Source organism: Equus caballus, chromosome 2 (assembly GCF_041296265.1).
Source record: "Equus caballus isolate H_3958 breed thoroughbred chromosome 2, TB-T2T, whole genome shotgun sequence".
NCBI classification, from domain to species: domain Eukaryota; kingdom Metazoa; phylum Chordata; class Mammalia; order Perissodactyla; family Equidae; genus Equus; species Equus caballus.
The window spans coordinates 28,039,986-28,061,055 of record NC_091685.1 but is presented as its reverse complement, the minus strand read 5'-3'; the positions used below and the strand labels follow the sequence as shown (position 1 = coordinate 28,061,055).

General features: G+C 43.4%; 1 protein-coding gene and 1 non-coding gene across 4 annotated transcripts; both read left to right on the top strand.

The window, feature by feature from the left end:
- Window positions 1-170: 170 nt before the first annotated feature.
- PPP1R8 (protein phosphatase 1 regulatory subunit 8) lies at window positions 171-20,416 on the top strand. 3 transcript variants are annotated; one of them, XM_070250224.1, is made up of 7 exons: window positions 171-246; window positions 3,999-4,059; window positions 9,343-9,496; window positions 10,779-10,999; window positions 12,617-12,761; window positions 17,069-17,133; window positions 18,955-20,416. In XM_070250224.1, the coding sequence occupies exons 4-7, from the start codon at window positions 10,934-10,936 to the stop codon at window positions 19,306-19,308; spliced, it is 630 nt and encodes a 209-aa protein (XP_070106325.1). In that variant the 5' UTR covers window positions 171-246; window positions 3,999-4,059; window positions 9,343-9,496; window positions 10,779-10,933; the 3' UTR covers window positions 19,309-20,416. The 3 variants fall into 3 exon arrangements, with proteins under 3 accessions (XP_070106325.1, XP_001504058.4, XP_023490930.1); XM_001504008.6 differs by lacking the exon at window positions 171-246 and adding an exon at window positions 1,636-2,132; XM_023635162.2 differs by lacking the exons at window positions 171-246; window positions 9,343-9,496; window positions 10,779-10,999; window positions 12,617-12,761 and adding an exon at window positions 2,068-2,132.
- Window positions 5,614-5,779, top strand: LOC111772612 (small Cajal body-specific RNA 1). Its single transcript, XR_002806619.1, has one exon. It is a non-coding gene; the product is annotated as a small Cajal body-specific RNA 1 (non-coding RNA).
- Window positions 20,417-21,070: the final 654 nt, after the last annotated feature.

Sequence of the window (21,070 nt, the reverse complement as noted above, 5' to 3'; positions counted from 1 at the left end):
AATCTTTGTTGAGATACCAAAATCCAAAGGCACCCAGCCCATCAGTCTTTCTGTTTCAAAATGCTAAGGGCCCAGACTGCTGCCCTCCAGTTTGCTGATCTATACTGACATCATGGGCGCCCAAACAAAGAGCATTTTGCTTTATAAGGCGTAGGTAAGTGTAAGGTGCCATTACATCACAGACCAGTGTGAGTATCAGCTGTGCTGGAAACAGGGAACATGGCCAAGGAGTAAAGAATTATAAGGGTAAGAATATAGCTTTAGGTTTCGTGGGTGTATAATCAGCACTAGAAGGGATTAAATAATGGACCACACACAGAAGCTGAGAAATTAAAAGGCAAAGTTGATGTAAGATGTTGTCAGGTCACTGATAGCTAGAAAGGGCTTCAACACCACCTCAGGCCTGAAAAGGGCATGGAACTTCAAAGGCCTGAACAATCTCTGTAGATAAAAGTACCTGGTTCTCTTCTATTACACTCAAAACACTGTTGAGACTTTAATTCCTTCTCAAGAATCACGTCCTTGTGCTCAAAGGAGGGAGCCATAGCCTGTTTTCTTGAAACCAAGTTTAGAATTTGTATTTTTCCCAAAGCCCAGTCTTTCTTTGGAATCACAAGGCTGGAAAGGAGCATATTAACAGGTCATTTAATAAGTCATCTGATCAGTTAACATCCTTATTAGATGAGTTTATTTTGCTTTTGAAGGCCAGAGGAAAAGCTGATTCTCCTACCTGCCTAAGAGTTGATAATTTTAAATTCCAAGTTAATACTATGCTACAGTTTTGATGCCTGGAGATGTCACCAAGGGCCAAATCTTTCAAACAGGCTGATGTTCGATTTAAAATCTAGAGGACCAGTAGCAGGTAATCAAGAAAAGAACTCCATCATAGAAAGAGAGAACTTGCTGTGCAGTGCCTATTTCTGGATGAACAATAATTTTGCAATTGGTTTCTTTAAAAAAGAAAAAACACCAGATCAGATAATCCTATGTTTTCTGCAAAAGTTATGTAAAGTGTTGGGCATCAGTTGCATGCTAATAATAAATATGGTGCCAACATAAGTGTGAGAGAGAGTGGTGACTAAAGAGCATGGCCTTTGGCATTGTACAGATTTAGGTTTGAATCCCACTCACTTGTTCTAGGGTGAGGGTGGGCAACTCAGTCTCTCCGAGCCTCTCCTCAGGGATCACAATACCCATCTCAGTGTTGTGAGGTTTAAATGAGAGACCCATATAAAATACATGCTTATCCAGATAAGGAAGCACTCAATAGACAAAGCTATTACAACCAGAGGCCCTGCTGATGGTCTCTTTCAGCCAGCTGTTGGCCTAGGGCAGGCCTGAATCCTAATGCTTCCTTACATGATCTAGTCATTATGACCAAAACTTAAAAATCCAAAGGGACCACAACTCGATTAACCATTTCATTCACGCACATTGAAGATTTGGACGCCTGCCTTCTGATTGGGTCCGCTCCTGGCTGCAGTTTGTGCAGAGTTTTCATAAATAGCCTAGAGGACCCCCTAAAGCAGCTTCCCAGATAATCTACAGAAGCCCTCAAGGCCCAGATTTAGATTAGGAAGGGGAAATGAGGAGGCGGCATGCAACACGGCCGAGAAGCGCCCAAGGAGGAGAAACAGAATGAGTGATCCCTCCAACCTCTGAGCTCCGCCCTCTAGCTTCTTTCCAGACAGGTGGAAAGGCTAACGCTGTAAGCCCGGAGCAAGGATGGAGTTGCAAGATTTTAGAGCCCAGGAGCGTGTTTGCAGGAGAACGTTGGGGAAGACCGCTACCTCTCCTTACAAGCTCCTTTTCCTCAAGACATCTCCCGGCCAAGGAAAGCCCTAGCCTCCGGAGACTCTTCCAGAAAACGCCAACTCTCTCAAACACTGAAAAGCATCTCAAACTCAGACCCCAGTCTCCCCCGCCACTGGAAGGCCCTGTGCGAGCGTGCGTGCGTGTGTGCGTGTACGCGCGCGCGCGCGCATGCACAGGCTGCTGGGATGCCGCCTCTCCCCTCTGAGTCTTCCAGTTTCCCGGCGTGCTTCGGGCCCGCCAAATGGGAGGGGGAGACGCAAGATGGCGGCAGCCGCGAACTCCGGCTCTAACCTCCCGCTGTTCGACTGCCCGACCTGGTGAGTGGCGGGGCGACCAGGACTGGGGTGGCCTGGCCTGGCCTGGCCTGGGCCAGCATGGCGGCTCACTTCTGGCAGTGAGCCGAACGGCTCAGACACCCCGGGTCTGACTGAGGGAGAACTGTCCGTCGGGCCGAGCGGCGTGTGGAGGAGCCTGGAGCCCGGGCCCAGGAACTGAGGAAACTGGGGGCTCTGGGGCGCTCGCGTAGGTAGCTCCTCGGGCAATCAGCTGGTTGCTGGGGCGCTTCGGAGCCTTGGCCCAGAACTTACCCCAACTCCTGACTGAGCGCCTGGTGCTCTTGCGGAGCACCGTACCTGCCCCCCTGCTCTCTGTCCCGAGCGCGCACGAGCTGGCTTCCCGGCCCCAGCCCAGTCTCAGAGCCCCGCATCCCTCTGTCGTTGCTGCATCCCCGGTGCGGTCCTAGTCTGTCTCTCGCAGACTGGGAGCTCCCTGAGGGCAGGGACGGCTCTGACCTACCACTGCGTTCTCAGCGACCAGCGCGAAGACGGGCACAAGTGGGCATCAGCAATTGTTGGAACGAACCCCTCCATCCCTTCGCAAGTTCTTGGGAATAATGGAATAATTTAATTTAGTCTTTGAGTAGGCGATATGAATTGCCTTGCTAGGAGACCCATCGGAGTTAGAGCTATTTCTGCTGTAGCTCATCCCAGTGTGCCGTTTATGGGTTACTCGTCTCTGTCTCCCCTTATATTGAGATCCTCAAGGACAAGGGCTAGCTGATGCATCTTTATATTCCCAGCTCCTAGGCCTGCGCCAGGCACGTAGTAGGAGTTCAGAAAGCATGCTTTGGATGTAAACACTGGCTTTCCCTGCTTCCCGGACAAGATGGGCTGTTGTCCAGTGCACTGTCCTTTCAGCAACTGCCATGGTGCGTTGGGGCAGGATTATGAGAAGACTATGTTGCATCTTCAGTTAGATGGATGGATGCATTTTTTCTATGCAAATATAGGGATTCTGGCAAGATTGTTCTTTCCTCAAACTTCAAAGGAGCAAACAGGAAGAAGTGAATGTGTGGCTATATTCTGGGTCCCTTTGCACTTTTGTAACACTCAGTTGCTTCAGCCTACAAATTCTTTGTTCATTTTAGTTCCTTGCTGCATTGATTTCAGAAGTTGGACCAGAACAGTAAAGTTATAGTTAGACTGTTTGAGACCACCTACCGTTTCTTCAGTCTGGTATGCACCAGGCACTGTGTTAGTGGCTTTGACATATGTGTATCCCCGTTGAGTGGTGTGGTTATAGGAGTATAGAGAAAAGTTCCTTTAAACAAGCCGTTGTAGAAAGACCTGTTCAAGGGTAACAAATATCTCTTGTGTTTCTTGGTACTTGGTTTCGTGGGCATGATTTTGAATTACGCTAGCTCCCTAATTATGTACCTTTTATTTGGTCTCAGAGCTCAGGACAACACCCTCTGCTTATTTTGTGATGAGACTAATCTTGATTAGCCCGAAACACCAACTGATTTATGCTACCTTCATATGGTATTAGTGGTCGTGGCAAATCTTAAATTCAAACTCCGAGTGACCAGACTTCCCCAGCTATAGTACTTGCACTCTCTATGCTGCTTTCTTTCCGAGGTAGATAGCCAGTGTTAAAATATAGGTTTCTTTGGTGCTGCTCTAAATATGGATTCACTAAATTCTGTTTTAGAGCAATTGAATCACTGGGGAAGTAAGTGTCAAATGTAGAGAGGAGCTGTAATAACAGTGAAGTAGATGACATTTCTGCTTGAACATGAACTAATTATAGGATGGTGGGAGAGCTGCAATGTTGAATGGGACAATAATTGTAAATGGCATTTATGGACTCATCCTGAAAATGCTTTTTTCACTCTTATTTTTCAGGGCAGGTAAACCCCCACCTGGTTTACATCTGGATGTAGTCAAAGGAGACAAACTAATTGAGGTATGGAGATACATGTCTTTCCCTTTTTCCCCACCACGGTGAAGATTTTTCCAGTGACTCACTTTTCCACCTCCTCTCCTGTGCTTTGTTTTCCAGCAATGCTACTTTTGTTCATCCTGACTTTTTTTTTCTATTAAAAGGACACAGTGATATAACACATTCAAACCTCATATCTCCCACAGACACTCAGTTTTTTGTGACTTCCCTCACCTCCCAAATCAAGGGTTTTAATAGATCATGGGCCTGTGGGCCCCAGTCAAGTTGGAAGCCCTATAACTGGGTGAATTCCCTCTCTCTGAGTACATGGAGTTGTGTGGAACGTCCACCAAATGCAACAAGCGAAGGAGAAAGTGAATGATTTAGATTGAGTTTAAGTTGCTTTTATGAGATTCAGGCCCAAGCCCTTCAAAGATGATCAACTAAGATGCTTGCTCAAAGGAAAGAATGGAATGGTGATGAAATTCATTCGTTCATTCAAAACATGGGTTGAGTGCTTACTGTGTGCCAATCATTGTGCTCAGCATAGGATCTACAACAGTGAACAAAACAAACGTGGTTCCTGTTCTTAAAGAAATCACATGGTAGGAAAGATACAATCACACACAAAAATTACATAGTTATAATTGGAGTTAAGTACTGTAAAGTTTAGCAGAATTCCAGCTTTTATACAAGTCTCTAGAATGAACACCACATAGAACTTCAAGAGAATGTGAATTTTGATTAGCTATTAGGTTATGTAAGGTTTTTTAAAAATCCTTATGGTACCATTTATTTACCAAGAAAGGGAGATTAAGCCCACTATGACTGGAGTTGTGAGTCTCTGTGTCTTAGACCAATTTTTGGTTTTCTTGCTCAGAATTTAGTTTCAAGGCCCCATTATTGAGTGCAGTTGGGCTTTTTTGGTGTATATAGTAAAAACATTGCATTCTGTGGTTGAAAAGCTGTGTGTGATATCTCCTGAAAGCTGTGTTATAAATACGTTGTTATCACTTCCAGGATGTTGTAGAGATATTCGGGTATTTTGTAAAGTGTTAAGGCATGAGTTGTGATGAATTCTGTTATAAATTCATCATACCCTTTGCCAGTCACTTAGAGCCCCTTTGTCACGGGTTCTCCCTTCTTAAAGGTCACAAAACATCAAAATTATTCAAGGAAATAACTTAGCTAAAATGTCTGTAAAACCTTTTTCATGTAGGCTGTTCAACAGATAGAAAATATTGTTGCTGAATACCATGAAGCTTTGAAGACGTGTAGGAATCTATTTTGTTACTAGAATTTAGTAAATCTTTAGTTTGCAACAGAAAGAAACAGACAAGGAGGCCTACCCTTAATGATACTATCATACTCTTTTGTGAAATAACATATTTTCAAAGTACTCTAACTTGTCAGACGCCTCTCTGACTATGGTTTCCATTAACTGATAATGTTCTCTGTCTTTCAGTGCACTTAGGTGTGCTGAGTTGCCACGTGATTGTCAAGTTATAATCCTTAGACATCACTGTATTGCTTCTGAGAGGAATAGACCTGAGATCTGCTTATTTTTAAGGATTTAGGCAGCACTTGATACTAACCGAGCTATCTATATCCTAGCCTTGTGTCAAAGGCTTGTGATGTATTGTGATAGCTGGGTTTAAGAAGTGCAATATTAAAACAAAAGCCATGAGTCTTTTAAGCCCAGTGTGTAAAGACACACTCTGAGTTATAACTCAGAGGCACAAGTGGACAATGATACCAGCCATAGCTAGTCAAGAAATTGTGGTTGTAGTGACTGTTGAAAGATCAGTGCATCATTTCATTCACTTGGACAAAAGAGGCACATTGTCCAAGAATTAACACATTTGCTTTATTTTAAGACATACTACTTTTCCCCTATGTTTTAATGTTTCTGTGATTGAGATGCCTTTATATTAATATAAATATAATGTATATATTTGATTTGGAGGCCCTTTCTCTTTTTTTTCCCCTTCTAAACACCTAAATTTCTGGTATGTCTTTGGCACCTTAGAATCATAGAAATTTGGTCATGGTTATATTATAACCCAGGAGCTGGTGGTCTTTATACTGTTTCCTTGAGACCAGCCTATGAACACTGTGGTTAGCAAATTTAAGTTTATCAGGGCATAATCTGTGTGCATATAAATATGAATGAGAAATGCCATGAGATTCAACCTGCATAGGTCCACTTGTCCTCGGTATTGGTGATTGGTTCCAGGACTCCCAACGGATACCAGAATCTGCAGGTGCTTAAGTCCCTTATATAAAATTTCACAGTATTTGCATATAACCTATGCACATCCTCCTGTATACTGTAAATCATCTCTAGATTACTTTTATTTTTTTTTTGAGGAAGATTAGCCCTGAGCTGACCACTGCCAATCCTCCTCTTTTTGCTGAGGAAGTCAGGCCCTGAGCTAACATCCATGCCCGTCTTCCTCTACTTTATATGTGGGACACCACTACCAAGTGGTAACATGTCCACACCTGGGATCCGAAGTGGCGAACCCCGGGCCACCGAGAAGCGGAACATGCGAACTTAACCGCTGCGCCACCGGGCCAGCCCCTAGATTACTTATAATACCTAATATAATGTAAATAGTTGTTATACCGTATTGTTTAGGGAGTAATGACAGAAAAGAAGTCTGTACACGTTCGGTATGTAAGCAACCATTGTAGGCCTTACAATCTGAGGTTGGTTGAATCTGCGGATATGGAGGGCCAGCTATATTACATAGAGAGAACAAGATGTTGAAATTTCAGGGCTCTGTCAATTCTAATGCAATGTCTATTTTTTAGCCAATTCTTAAATCTTGGTTCTGAGCAGACATGGGAGTCATTGTCTGATTGAGTCGTCAGGCTGTTAAATCTTGGTGCTCCTTAGCAGTATGGGCTTGGGACAAGCTCTGCCAGCAGCAGATGGGCACTGCTGGACAGGGTTTTCCAGAGGTTACCCACATAGCTGGACTAGCTTGAACTAATTGAGCCTTAAGGCTAAGCTTGACAGAAACTGGGTAAGTGATTGTTTAAAGAAAAATTAAGAGTGTGACCTGTAGTACTTGTTCACTCCTTAAAATTTTCCTTGCCGTGTTGTGTATTTTTTGATGCAGGTAGAGTGAAGAAAATACATAATATAATGGTTAAAAGAGTGTAGACCCAGACCTTAATTTCTAATCCAGCTTATAAATATCTAGCTGTGTGACTTGAATATGTTAATTTCTTTATGCCTCAATTTTGTCATCTATAAAAATAGGAATAATAGCACCTAACCACCTCACAGAGTGGTTGTGAGGATGAAATGACATATCGTAAAACTCACAGCACAGTGTGTGGCACTTAAACGCTCAGCAGTTATTACTGTTATCAGTGCATGAGGTCTGTTTCTGGTTTTGTAAGGCGAACACTAAAGCATAGGGGAAAAGAGTAGCCCACTGTGAGTTCAGTGACACAGCCAGGAATGAAATATAAGCCTCTTGATTCCTAGCCTGGTACCATACTAACTTGACTGTACTTCTCTACTCAGCATTTGCTGTCTTCTCTCAGGGATTTTAAAAGAAGTATAGTGTGAAATGTGAGCTAGAGCTTAACGAGACCTTGTGTTTCAAGAAAAAACATAATGTATCTGAATGAGGGTTATTCTTCAAAGTGGTCAAATTATAGACTTTTAGAACTGGAGGAAGTGTTAGCAAAAATTCATCAGAATCCTTTATCTCTGACAGCCCAGTCTACAACCAATCTGTGGCAGAGGCTTTACTGATCTAGGATTAAAAGAAAAATAAGGGTAGTGTAGGGAGTTTCGTGTAAAGCTAAATTCTTCTCAAAGAATGGTCCTTTATCCTTACTCTTCCTGCTTATTTGCTGTTAAAATGACCTTTCTTTTATAAAATGACTGATGATACTGATCAGTGACAGTTTTTTTTAAAAGTCCTCATTTGGGAGAATTAAAAGTTAACAATGCTATGTCAGCCCCTACAGTTTTTTAGTAGCAGTTTGCTGGTCTGTCAAATCCCTCTTTCTGCTATTATGTTGGGGCATTACAGTTTAATTTTTTGCAGTGCCATAGCAATGGCTAGAAACATTTCGGAGCTCTTAGAGTTGTTTCAGATCCATCACAGTGTTGTTTAGAATATTAGCATCGCAAGTCATTCACACCTGAGTTTAAGTCCCAGCCCTGCCACTTAACCAGCTGGGCTGGGCTGCCTTGGGTGAGTGACTTCAGTTCTCTGAATCTATTTTCTTATCTTTAGCAATAGAAGTGATACTTGCTTCACAAAGTTGTTTTGGGGATTAGATGAGATAATACTTAAAATACCTAGCAGTAACAGTCCTTCAGTAAATGTTAATTCCCACGTCGCTCTCCCCTAAACCTGGAGAGTCTTTGCCCTGTGAGGTAGTTCCATATTTGGGCACAGCAAATACTCGTGTAGAGTTAACTCTGAATAATACTTTTTTGTGGCCAAAGTGAAATGGAACAATAAAATTAGATTTAGAGGCTTGTACAATGATGTCTAATGTAATTCCAGTTCCTAAAGAGGGTTCCAAAAATTCTTTGGAGCTAGGGCAGCATGATTAGAATATAGATCTAGGTGTTTACACCCCCTTCCTTTCCTAACCAATTTATAATCTTCATTTGAATATATATTTTCTGAAAAGCAGTCTTATTACTTTTTTCTTTTTTTAAGGAAGATTAGCCTTGAGCTAACATCTGCTGCCAATCCTCCTCTTTTTGCTGAGGAAGACGGGCCCTGAGCTGACATCCGTGCCCATCTTCCTCTACTTTATATGTGGGACGCCTACCACAGCATGGCTTGCCAGGAGGTGCCATGTCCGCACCCAGGATCCGAACTGTCGAAACCCAGGCCACCGAAGCAGAACGTGTGCACTTAACCGCTGTGCCACCGGCACAGCCCCCTTATTACTTTATAGACATGCTTTATGTTCTTATTTCCTGCTCGACCTAAAATTAAGATCCTGTGAAATCTTAAATTTCCAATGGACAGAAGACAACCACTCTTACGGGCCACTTATATGTAATAGAATTAGGAAAAGTTCTTCATACTAAGACTAAACATTTGACTACTGTATTTGGGGAGGTTAGTTGCCATTCACCCCCAAAAAATGTTAGTAAATTATGCTGAGTTGTTTATCTTGAAGATAATAGGGAAAATTTTTTTTACCTTGGCAAGGAATTTTATCTACTCAAGGTCCGCTACTTATTTGATTGGAAGAATTTCTGCTAAACTCTGTTGAAACAAGATTTAAGTAATATTTAATTTAATATTTATTTAGAAACTGATTATTGATGAGAAGAAGTATTACTTATTTGGGAGAAACCCTGATTTGTGTGACTTTACCATTGACCACCAGTCTTGCTCTCGGGTCCACGCTGCCTTGGTCTACCACAAGCATCTGAAGAGAGTTTTCCTAATAGACCTCAACAGTAGTAAGTAACTCCCATCCCATCCCCTTTCACACATTCCCTTTTGAGCAGTGTGAAAATGCTCTTTGGGTTCTTCAGTTTCAAAATCATGTTTTATTGCTCATCAAGGAAGAAGTTTATGTTTGGTTTTTAAATCAGCCCTCCTGTGATATCTCCTGTTTTCCTGAAATAATTGATGACTGGAGAGAAAAGAGAGTTTAGGGGAACACTGTCCTGGAGGAGGCAATAAGTATGTATAGAGAATTAAGAAAAACACCCAGGAGCTAGGGACTATGGGAATTCAAGTGGTACTAGGACTGTGGTAAATTGGGGTCCAATTTAAGCAGAAGCCGTGATTAGTTGCATTAATATAGCAGAGCAGTGGTACAGGACATTAAAAAAAAAAAAAAACTTGTTTTGAGCAAAATTAAATTTTTTATAATGGGTTCTTTATCCCAGTTACATTTTGCTTTGACTACTAATAATATCAATTTTTATTCCACGAACACACTCCAACTAATAAAATTTTCAACTTTGCCAAAGATAATCCCAGAAATGCAATTGAGATTTGACTGCATGGGGCCCTGAAGTTTGTTCATTTTTTCCATATATAATTGCAGTGTAAAATGTAAAGGATCCTGCTTCCTGGGCTAATTGTGTTCTACTCCTTTCCCACACCCCCAACACCCCCACCCCCAGCCCCTAATCTGCTTATATAATGGTTTTGGAGAGCCTTGTCTCATAAGTAGTTACTTGCAAATTTGTCTCATCTTTTCTCTCCATCTCATAACATGCAGAATACAGACATGGAAAAATAGTCAGACTCTCCAGTAGGATCTTGGCTTGCCTTGGCAGTGATATTGCACCTGTTTTAGTCAACCACCTTTCCTGTCCTGGAGAAAACCCAAGCGTAATTGCCACCAGGGCCTTTGATCCTTAGACTTGGGGCTGGAGAGGTCAAACCACAGTGATGCCTGTCTCCTGCCTTCTGGGGCATGGCTGTTGCTGGAACCATTCCTGCTGGACCAGAATGGAGCTAAGCCTATCTGGTAGCAGAGAGCAAAGAGAGGTATTTGTTACTTTGGGTAAGAGCAGGTCTGAAGTTGTATAAGAAATCCACTGAAGAGATTCAAGACTCAGTGAAGGGGTTTTCCTTTTTACTCAGACCCATGACATGGGATGCAGAGTGGACCTAGTGTCATTTTCATTTTATAAAGCAAAACTGATGTGCTGGGAGGAGCCACTCTCCTTTCTACAACTCAGGTTGGTTTTTTTTCCTCTCTCTTTCTGATTTGGTTATTCCCAGCGCACGGCACTTTCTTGGGTCACATTCGGTTGGAACCTCACAAGCCTCAGCAAATCCCCATCGATTCCACAGTCTCATTTGGCGCATCCACAAGGGCATACACACTACGTGAGAAGCCTCAGACATTGCCATCGGCTGTGAAAGGAGATGAGAAGATGGGTGGAGAGGATGATGAACTCAAGGGCTTACTGGGGCTTCCAGAGGAGGAAACTGAGCTTGATGTAATTTCATGTCTATGTCATTGTTTTGTCTTTTGGGACTCTGGTTTTTGCAGTATGTAGCTGTTCTTTGTAGCTTGAAATTCCAGTGACCTAGCAGCAGGAGGTTTTCTTGAGCCCACTAATGGGCCTTTGCCACTTTGGCAATGTAGTGTGGCCAGCAGTGACACACCTTGGACAGCCACGTTGTGTGGGTTTGGTTATGTATGAGCGGGGCTAACAAGGTGACTGATCTCCTGCCAGTAGACCCTCCTGCTTGTCTTGTGCACCGTCACTGGACATTAGAAGCCAAGGCTAGGAGTTAAATTTTTCTAGAGCTACTCTATCCAGTGTGGTAGCTACTAACCACATTTCAAGTAGTCAGTAGTCACTCCAGTGACTACTGTATCGAATAATACAGATAGAGAACATTTCCATCATCTACAAAGTTCAGCTGGACAGCCCTGGCTTAGAGAGACTGAAACTTTCATTCATTTATGTTGCTTTTATTGATATTATTCGAATAGCCCAGGAATCTTCTGGGTAGAACTAGACTTTTGTTCTTATGGTCCTGACTGCACTGAAGGCCATGAATTTTATAGGATTTAATTTTATAAAAGTGCTACAGTTTTCCTTTCCTAGAGGCTGATCCCAGTAGTTTGTGATCTGGCTGTCGTCCTTTGCACGTCTGTCACTGCACTGGTATGACTGGTCTATTCAGGTAGACCGAATGCAACCATGTCCTTAACCACCCACATGCATTTACTATTCTTGTACGCCAAGGCAGTCTTCCAGTCCTTAGGAAGAAAAGCACAATAGAAATCTTACCATTTAGAAGATATTTTGTTCTTAAGAAGTAGCCTCATGGCCAGGGACCTCGCTGACAGTCACTCTTGCCCATTTCTCTGTGAGGCGGCCTCCGTGCTTCCATGTCTGTTAAGTTCAGTATGTTAGGTCCTGTCTGGGTCTTCGTCCTCAGGACATTTGGAATATCTCAAACTGCAATGCAGATTGGAATAAGTCCAGAGGATTGGGAAGAGGCAAACAGCAGTGCTGAGGCCAAGTTAATCATTGAGATGGATGGGAGGTTACGAACAGAAAAGGGGCTATGCGCAGAGATAGGGAGTGACAAGATATTAATGCCAAATGTTAAGTGCAGTGGCAGTGTCCTTAGGACTATTAAAGGAGAGAGCACCTGGGAAAGAAGCTGTCAATCGTCCTTTCTCATCTCTCTCTTGTTACTTTGAAACAATTCTTGGAGTTCCTCCCAGTCGCATTCCTTTAATTCTCAGCCTGAAGACATGATAGCCTTTCTTTAAAAAAAACCAACAAAAACCCAAAACCTCAACTCAAGGATATATGCCCAGATGACCTGTTCTCAGCTCAAGTCCCTTCACCTCCTTTTGAATATCACGGCTTCACTAGTCAATGAGGATGTTCCACTTTCTGGCAAAGGAGGCTTGTTAATATTAGCAGTGCAGGGATGGTAATGAATCTTTTCTGAATACAAAAGAGAATCTTGTCTGTCTAGGGAGGTCAAGGTTAGCCCTTACTGCCTTCCTACCCTTTATTTAGTAATATATTCTCCTTCAAATTCCCTGTGTACTGACTCCTGTCTTTCCTGTGTGAACCCTGGCCTAGAACCTAACAGAGTTCAACACTGCCCACAATAAGCGGATTTCCACTCTCACCATTGAGGAGGGGAATCTGGACATTCAGAGACCAAAGAGGAAGAGGAAGAACTCACGGGTGACTTTCAGTGAGGATGATGAGATCATCAACCCAGGTGCAGTATCTTGCTAGTTTCCTGTGATGAAAAAGCTGTGGTCTCAGAGAGTAGTGTACACAACCTATAGGTCAGTTGTAATGTTTCTCAACAAGGTTTAGGATAACAGGTGCTATATTAAAGAGAGAGGGGTTTTTTACAGTTCGTTGGTGGAGTACTGTCAACACTCAAGCATTATCCAGTTGCAGTATTAAAGAAATAGCTAAAGGAAAGGCCTATAGAATTCAGTATACAGAGTAAGGCTGTAATTCTCCTCTGCTGATCCAGTATGTCTGTGTCATAGTGGAGGTTTTAGTAAGGTATAGGTGTTCACTGTCTTTACCTCAGAGCAGAATATTATGGTCTTTATGGGGTTCTGAGTGTGATTGGTAATTCTAAGATTGGAGAAGCTTCTACTACCACTATTAACCATGTTGAAGACTTATCTCTCTGTAAGGAAGTAATTTATAGATAGTTTGTATGGAAATGTCAGCAAGATGAGAGCATCAGTTGATGGGAAGGCCACTAAGTTTACGAGTTTGTTCCATCATTCACCATTCATTTAGTGGACTCATGTTATACATATCTTAAGTACTCTGGTAGGTGGATGAGATGGAACTGGGAGGTATAGTTTATATAATGCAGGTGAATTGAGATTCAAAAAACCTTATTGGAAAATAAATGGATGGAAACAGGGATCCCAGACTAACAAGTTGCTCTTATTTCCCGAATTGAAATGCAGTGAGAATAGCTTTCAAGTCCTGTGTTTAGGTTCAAAATATCAATTATTTAAATAGAGAAGATCTGCTTCAGTGACAGCTCATGGGAAAAAAAAAGATCGAGGTTTTTTTTGGTTTTTTTTTGGGTTTTTTTGAGGAAGATTAGCCCTGAGCTAACTGCTGCCAATCCTCCTCTTTTCGCTGAGGAAGACTGGCCCTGAGCTAATGTCCAGGCCCATCTTCCTCTACTGTATATGTGGGATGCCTACCACAGCGTGGCGTGCCAAGCTGTGCCATGTCCGCACCCAGGATCCAAACTGGCAAACCCCAGGCCGCCAAAGTGGAACGTGTGCACTTAACTGCTGCGCCACCAGGCCGGCCCCTAGAGTTTTTAATTAATTGAAAATGCAGTTTGAGTCATCAGGGGGATGTGGAAACTAATCAAGGGCAGTTTAAGATTGCATTAATAGAAGAATAGGGGACAATAACCCCACTAGCCTGTGCTCTGTCCAGAACTCACCCAAATGTGTTACAAAATGCAAGTATAGCCTTAGCCACCAAATGTGTTATGTAGTCCTGTAGGAGGAAGAGACCCACAGCTATGGAAAATGGTACCTTGAATGCTGAGATTGTAGGGGAGCCATCCATAAGGGAGAACAGACTGGAGGAGGCACAGCCACTGTGGTTGGATATTTGCAGGGCTGACCTTAGGGAGGAAGGACTGGCAAAACCAGAGCCAGTGTGTAGCACATATTTGACTCAGCATAAAAAGCAACAACAAATCCTTCGTATATTTAAAAGAAGAATGTAAAGGAATCAGTGAAAGAAATCATGGCATTCATTGTAGTGACTACATGTTCAGTTTCTGATGGTGTGTGAAATCGAATGAATTACTTCTCAAGTAGTGAACATCCGAGGGAAATGTTCAGGCAGGGGCTGGATGACTGATCTGAGAAGCTTATTTCTGGGTTCCAGAACCTGTTGAATAAGAGTTTCTAGGGGTGGACTTAGAAATGTGTAGCTTTATTTATTTATTTATTTATTTATTTACTTATTATTATTATTATCTTTTTTTTTTTTTTCCTTTTTCTCCCAAAGCCCCCCGGTACATAGTTGTGTATTTTTAGTTGTGGGTCCTTCTAGTTGTGGCATGTGGGATGCCACCTCAACATGGCTTGATGAGCAGTGCCATGTCCGTGCCCAGGATCCGAACCAGCAAAACCCTGGGCCTCTGCAGCAGAGCCCATGAACCCAACCACTCTGCCACGGGGCCGGCCCCCAAAATGTGTAGCTTCAAACAAGATCTTTGTTGTACCCATGAACAGCCAGCAATTTGGGACTCACTGGACCAGACAATCTTTTGTCTCTTTCAGGACTCAAGGTCTGGTCTGCTCTTTTTCTCCTTGAAAATTATTGCCCTAGAGCTTTATTAAGGCAGTGTATTCAGGCAGAGTATAACACAGTGGCTAAGAGCGTGGACCCTGAAATCATAGGGCCTGGGTTTGAAATCCACCTCTCCGTTTAGTAGCTGTGTGACATTGGCCAAGTGACTTAACAGACTACTGGCCTCACAGGATTGGTGGAAAGATTAAATGATTAATATATGTGAAAATACTTCATATCTGTGCTTGGCACTCAGTAAGCCCTTGATGAATGTTAGCCATTGTCCCCATTATCATCCGCCACCGCTTGTGCCTTTTACCCCTGCACCCTTTCTTATACCAGAAGTAGACCCAGCAGGGAATTTGTTGGTAGACCTTCCAGGAGCAGAGATATCCTGGAATGGGTGTATCCTTTCTCTAGGAGTGGGATAGCTAGAGAATGAGGTGAAGGTAAAAGGCCTGAGCACCATTCAGCCAGCACAGGACAGGGTCCCCCAGAGAGGCTTAGCCCCTCCCCTCTGCAGGCCTGTTGCACACATGGGGCACATCTCCACAGGCCACTCCTGTTGGGCTCCAGTTGTTCTTGTGTTTCATTTAGCTTTCCTTACCAAAGGGATGATTGGAACAGGGCTCCTTTGGGGATGAGAGAAAAGATAAAGGTGCCTTTTTACAGACCTTGTCTCCCTCCTAATGAGCCTGGATATCTTTTCCTCTTTCTTCTTCCATATAGAAGCCATTCATTCATTCATTCATTGAACAAAGATTGGTTGGTAATGTAATATCAGGGTGTATTCTTTAGAGGCATCCTAATATGTGAAAAGCCAGACTTAAAACAAATAAATCAGGAGTTAATTATTCAAATTAAATAGGGAATCTTTGTTTTCCAAAGGGATTCATAAGAGTGTTTCTTTAAATAGCGAGTGCCCTCAGTGCTTTTAAAATAAGACATACAGGGGCCGGCCCCCTGGCTGAGTGGTTAAGTTCGCGCGCTCTGCTTCAGCAGCCCAGATTTTCACTGGTTTGGATCCTGGGCGTGGACATGGCACTGCTCATCAGGCCATGGTGAGGCAGTGTCCCACATGCCACAACTAGAAGGACCCACAACTGAAAATACACAACTATGTACTGGGGGGCTTTGAGGAGAAAAAGGAAAAATAAAATCTTTAAAAATAAGACATACAGTATCTATTAGGGAAACAGTTCCTTTCCTACCACTATATTAGGATAAAAGGGGCTTGGAGTCATTTTTCTAGTAATGAATCTGTGCCTGCCTGTTGCCACACACTCAACCTTCAGTGAGAAAACTCCTGTTCATCCTCAGTGACCAAGCCCAGTTGTCCCTTCTGCTCCAGGAATGCTGTTTTGCAGCTTTCCTGAACCACCTCCATTGTGTTGTACCCTGTCTGGCTTTATACATGTGAACTCCTTAAAGGCAGGACAATGTCTTGCTCTTTATTTTCATGCCTGATGTCCAATAAATGAGGCATGAGAGAGTGACTGACTGCAAGCACGTCCCTTACTTGGTCTTAGCACTTTCTCTCTGCAGAGCGAATGATCCTGGAAGCTTTGTAGGGTACACTAATGTGTGTATAAGCTGTGAAAAGGAAGCTGCTCTCCCCATCTGCCTAGACAGGGGGCTTCAGATCCTTTAGTAAAAGTCTTAATTGTATACAGTTGTTCAGGTCAAAAGGCAAAGTCAAGTTGGAAGTTCTGGGTCTGAATCCTAGTTCTGATATTTGCTAATGGGCGGGCATTAGCAAGATATGTGGTGTGTGATCTCTTGACTTGTCATTGTTTTGTCACTAACGTGGGATTGATAACATCTTCTCTTTTGTTTCTCCCCTCAAAAGAGGGAAGTACATGGAATGAGAAAGAACTTGGTGAAGGCATCCCGGCACAGTGTTCCAGAGCACAGGCCTATTTCTGGCTGCTTGGACTCAAATCCTGGCTCCTCCCCTCTCCAAAGGGGTGACTGGGCCAGTCACTTTACTCCTCCAAGCCTGAGTTTTTTTCTCATCTATTAAATGTTCATTGTAGTAGTACTTACCTCATAGCCTTGTTGTGAGGATTTAACACAGCACCCAGCACACAGTGAATGCTTGGAGTGTTAGCTGTATTTTACTGTTTTCCTATGAGTTGTTGTGAGTGTTTTGTTCACAGTGAGCCTTATACCCTTAATCCAGCTGCTGGAGTACCAAACTAACTCTTCCCTCATGTCTTTTTGCAGAGGATGTGGATCCCTCAGTTGGTCGCTTCCGGAACATGGTTCAGACTGCGGTGGTCCCAGTCAAGGTAGGAAGCACATCGTGACGGTATTTGAAATGCCATACAGTCTGGTTTAAAAACCTGCTCTTTTATGTGTAGGTTAACTGTTAAGTTTGTGCTTAATTTTAAAACACATCCTTTGCTCCTTTCCTGTTTTTCCTCCTGTGGAAATACTTTTACCCCATCTATGTCTAGGGGATCCTAGAGTGCCATAGAAAGGCTGCAGGTGACCAGCCAGCTTGATGGTGCATGTAAATGATGATGCCATGTGAATCTGTAAATTGGCCTCCCAGCAGGATGTAGAGAGGCCCATATTTCTTTAGCCTTTCCCTTCTGACTCAAAGTAAGCTATTTAGCGAGGAAGAAGTGATGTTGCATTTCTGCATGGCACCTCTGGCTTTTGCCATGCCTTTATTTGTGAATGAGAATGGCACAGATAGGAAAGCCAGCCCACATCTGGATTAGGTTTAAAGATCAGGTATGTTGAAGAACCAAGAGGTGGAAGTTACAGAGTGTTCTGATTGCTCAGCATGTGGATAACTACCTGACAGCCAGAACTGTCCAAAAGAGAGCAAAAGGCCCCTTCAAGCAGTGAGATCCCTATCAATAGAGATAGTCAAGCAATGATCAGAAGGTGCTAGTCAGAGAGGCTATAGAGAGTTTTATTTTAAAATAATCTTTAGATTATATTAGACTAGATTGATAAGATGTGTCAAGTTCCTGGTTAGTCTTTAATTCGAAAAGAGTAGATTGATGAGGGGGATCTTTCATGGACTTTAGTCAACGTGTGAAGAAGTACAAGATGAAACTTTCTGAATAACTCCATAGTATTCAGTCACATTTCCCCTTGAGCTCTTTTCTCTCTTTTTTTCTTCTTCCTTTAGAATATTCAGTTGTTATTAAAGTACAAAACTGGCAGATATTTTTACTTTATGTCAGTTTTATTGTGGTATAATTTACGTACAATAAAGTGCATACATTTAAGTGTACAGTTTGAGTTCTGACAAATGTGTACACCTGGGTAACCACCACTATCCTCAGTATATAGAAGATTTCCGTCACCCCAGAAAGTTCCCTCATGTCCCTTTGCTGTAAGTTCCCTCCCAGTCCCAGCCCCAGGCAACCAGGAGATGGCTTTCAGTCATAGGTTTGTTCCGCTCTCAGATTAATGTTTAAAACTTGGGCACCCAACATGAAGATACTAACTTTTTCTCTTCCCCCACAAAAAGAAGAATTTAAATACCTACTACCACCAATTATCACCTCTCTTTCCTAAAAGGGCATTTTAATACCGGGAAAAGAGAGGGGGCCGGCCCTGTGGCTGAGTGGTTAAGTTCACGCGCTCCACTTTGGCTGCCCAGGGTTTCGCTGGTTCAGATCCTGGGCACCGCTCATCAGGCCACACTGAGGCAGCGTCCTTCATAGCACAACCAGAGGCACTCACAGCTAGAATGTACAACTATGTATTGGGGGGATTTGGGGTGAAAAAGCAGGGAAAAAAAAGAAAGAAAGAAAAAGAGAGGGACCCAGGGGTGTGACCTGAGGATAAAGAATAGTTACTTAACCTGGATAAGCTTTACTTTCTGAAAAGCTCTCACACGGTCCTCATTTTTCTCAGAGTGACGTAGGATGTGAACACTGTGGAGCAGTGTTTGGGACGTAGATGACTACTCTTAAGGTCTCTTCAAACCCTGAGATTTCAAGACAGTGAAATAGGTTGTTTGGGAAACAAAAGAAGCTAGAGGTTTAGAGGCCTTCCCCAATTTTTCTAGGGCTGGAATAGAAAAGGCTAACACACACCACTCTCTTGCCTTACCTCTTGTCTCCTCTGCTCCTTGTAAACCACAGAAGAAGCGGGTGGAGGGCCCTGGCTCCCTGGGCCTGGAGGAATCAGGGAGCAGGCGCATACAGAACTTTGCATTCAGCGGAGGACTCTACGGGGGCCTGCCCCCCACGCACAGTGAAGCCGGCTCTCAGCCGCATGGCATCCATGGGACAGCACTCATCGGTGGCTTGCCCATGCCATACCCGAACCTTGCCCCTGATGTGGACTTAACTCCTGTTGTGCCGTCAGCAGTGAACATGAACCCTGCACCAAACCCTGCAGTCTATAACCCCGAAGCTGTCAACGAACCCAAGAAGAAGAAATATGCAAAAGAGGCTTGGCCGGGCAAGAAGCCCACACCTTCCTTGCTTATTTGATATTTTTGGTCATGGAGAAGGGTGGGAATTGGGTGGGAATTGGGTGGAAGGGTGATGGGGGAGCTAAATGAACTAGGGAGAAAAACTTTCCATGTGTGCAGTATCGTCTTTCAGAATGTCTCTTGGGGTCCTAACCATGTAATATTAAAACTGGGGGTGGGGTTGGAATATCCCATAAAGACCTGTCTTCAGAGCACTTTCAGTGTAGAGAGAGGTTCCATATGTCGTTTTACATAGACTGCCCAGGCTCTTTCCCAGGTCTCTCATTACCTCCTTTTTCTTTCTCTCCCTCCTTCTAGGATCATTTTTATTTAAAGTCACATGCCCTAGGGAGAGACTCTAGGCCTTCAGGTTGAACCCAGAGCTGTGGAGGTGACAGTAGTAGTACCAGCCTTGTGGGTCCAGCAGCCTAATTGATATTGACTATCTCTGCAAGTCCCAGAGAGCACAAGAGTTGCCACAGATCCCAGGTTGATCAAAAAGAGTGTTTAGAATTCCTCAGTTAAGCTAGGGTTTAAACAGAAATGTTTTCCTGGGTCGGTGGTTTTGAGGTCCAATAGCTAGGCTTTTCTCTTGTCCTTTCTGTTGGAATGAGAATATTTTGATATTCCCTTGTCTGTGACCAATGCCACAGACACAGGTTGATAGTTTTAAACTTACAGTATTGTTTGACTTTACCTATTTTTCTTGTAAAACCTGAGTACTCTGCTTGCCGAGGTTTCTCATTTGACTCCAGAGTACTGTCCTCTACTCTCTAAGGCATTACTTTCCTTATCAAGTGTGTTATGAAGGCAATTTTTTAAGGATATCACCACTTAGAGCAATTCCAATTAAAAAGAAAAAGATTTTACTTTGCAAGTAACTGACGTCTCTAAGAGGAGATGTTTAGATGCTGGTTTGGAGGCCCTTCCCCCCTTGCTGAGAGCTCTTGCTATCCGGAGCTGCATGGCCAGACCTGGCCGACAGACATAGGAGACGAAGGTAGGAAACAGTGATATGAGCTTTGTACAGAGATTTGTACATTTGTGTAATAGGCCTTTTCATGCTTTATGTGTAGCTTTTTACCTGTAACCTTTATTACATTGTAAATTAAACGTAACTTTTGTCATTCGGGTGCAGTCTGTGACTCAGTCGCCATCGCGGATTCCCACTGCCATTGGGAAATGTTTGTCAAAGGTATGGCTGTTGGGTTTGAGAGGTTATGCTCTGTCCCCATTTTATTACCACAAATAAAGATGCCCTCTGATGAATGAGGAAATTCTAATTAGAGATTCCAGTCCCCAGACTGAAGCCTCACCAAGCAAAGTGGGTTAAGAGCTGCCTGCTGCCCTTCATCAGGAGGCAGAACCGCAGCCCTGACGAGGGGGGACCGGGCTTTGGGACACTTGTCCTGAGGTGGGCGTGGTTAAATCTGGTCACCCACTTTCTGGTTACAGCTGCGTGTTTTTCAGCTATAGCTCAAGTCGCAGAGGAGCAAAAGGAAGCTATAGTTGAGTACCTTTAGAAGAGATTTCAGCCCGAGTTTGGATTGAGTGGATGTGTCTTGCATGCTAGAACCTCGTACGCAGGAAGTGCACCTTGTGTGTGGTGAGACTTACATAGGTGGCTTTGCGATAAGATGCCAACTAGGCTCCAAAGCCCTTGGCTGAGAGTGTGGACTCTCGGCAGGAGCCCCTGCTGAAGAACTAGGATCCATAAAACCACAGCTATACGAGAAGTTGGCTTCACTGCCAGCTACCGTAAAAACGAGTGTCCCCATCTT

Bases quoted from the DNA above. Each gene is read 5' to 3' on its own strand.
- PPP1R8 (XM_001504008.6), top strand. From the start codon at position 1,984: ATGCACAGGCTGCTGGGATGCCGCCTCTCCCCTCTGAGTCTTCCAGTT. The intron at 4,060-9,342 runs GTATGGAGATAC...ATATTTATTTAG, and splicing joins AAGGAGACAAACTAATTGAG to AAACTGATTATTGATGAGAA. The intron at 12,762-17,068 runs GTGCAGTATCTT...GTCTTTTTGCAG, and splicing joins TGATGAGATCATCAACCCAG to AGGATGTGGATCCCTCAGTT.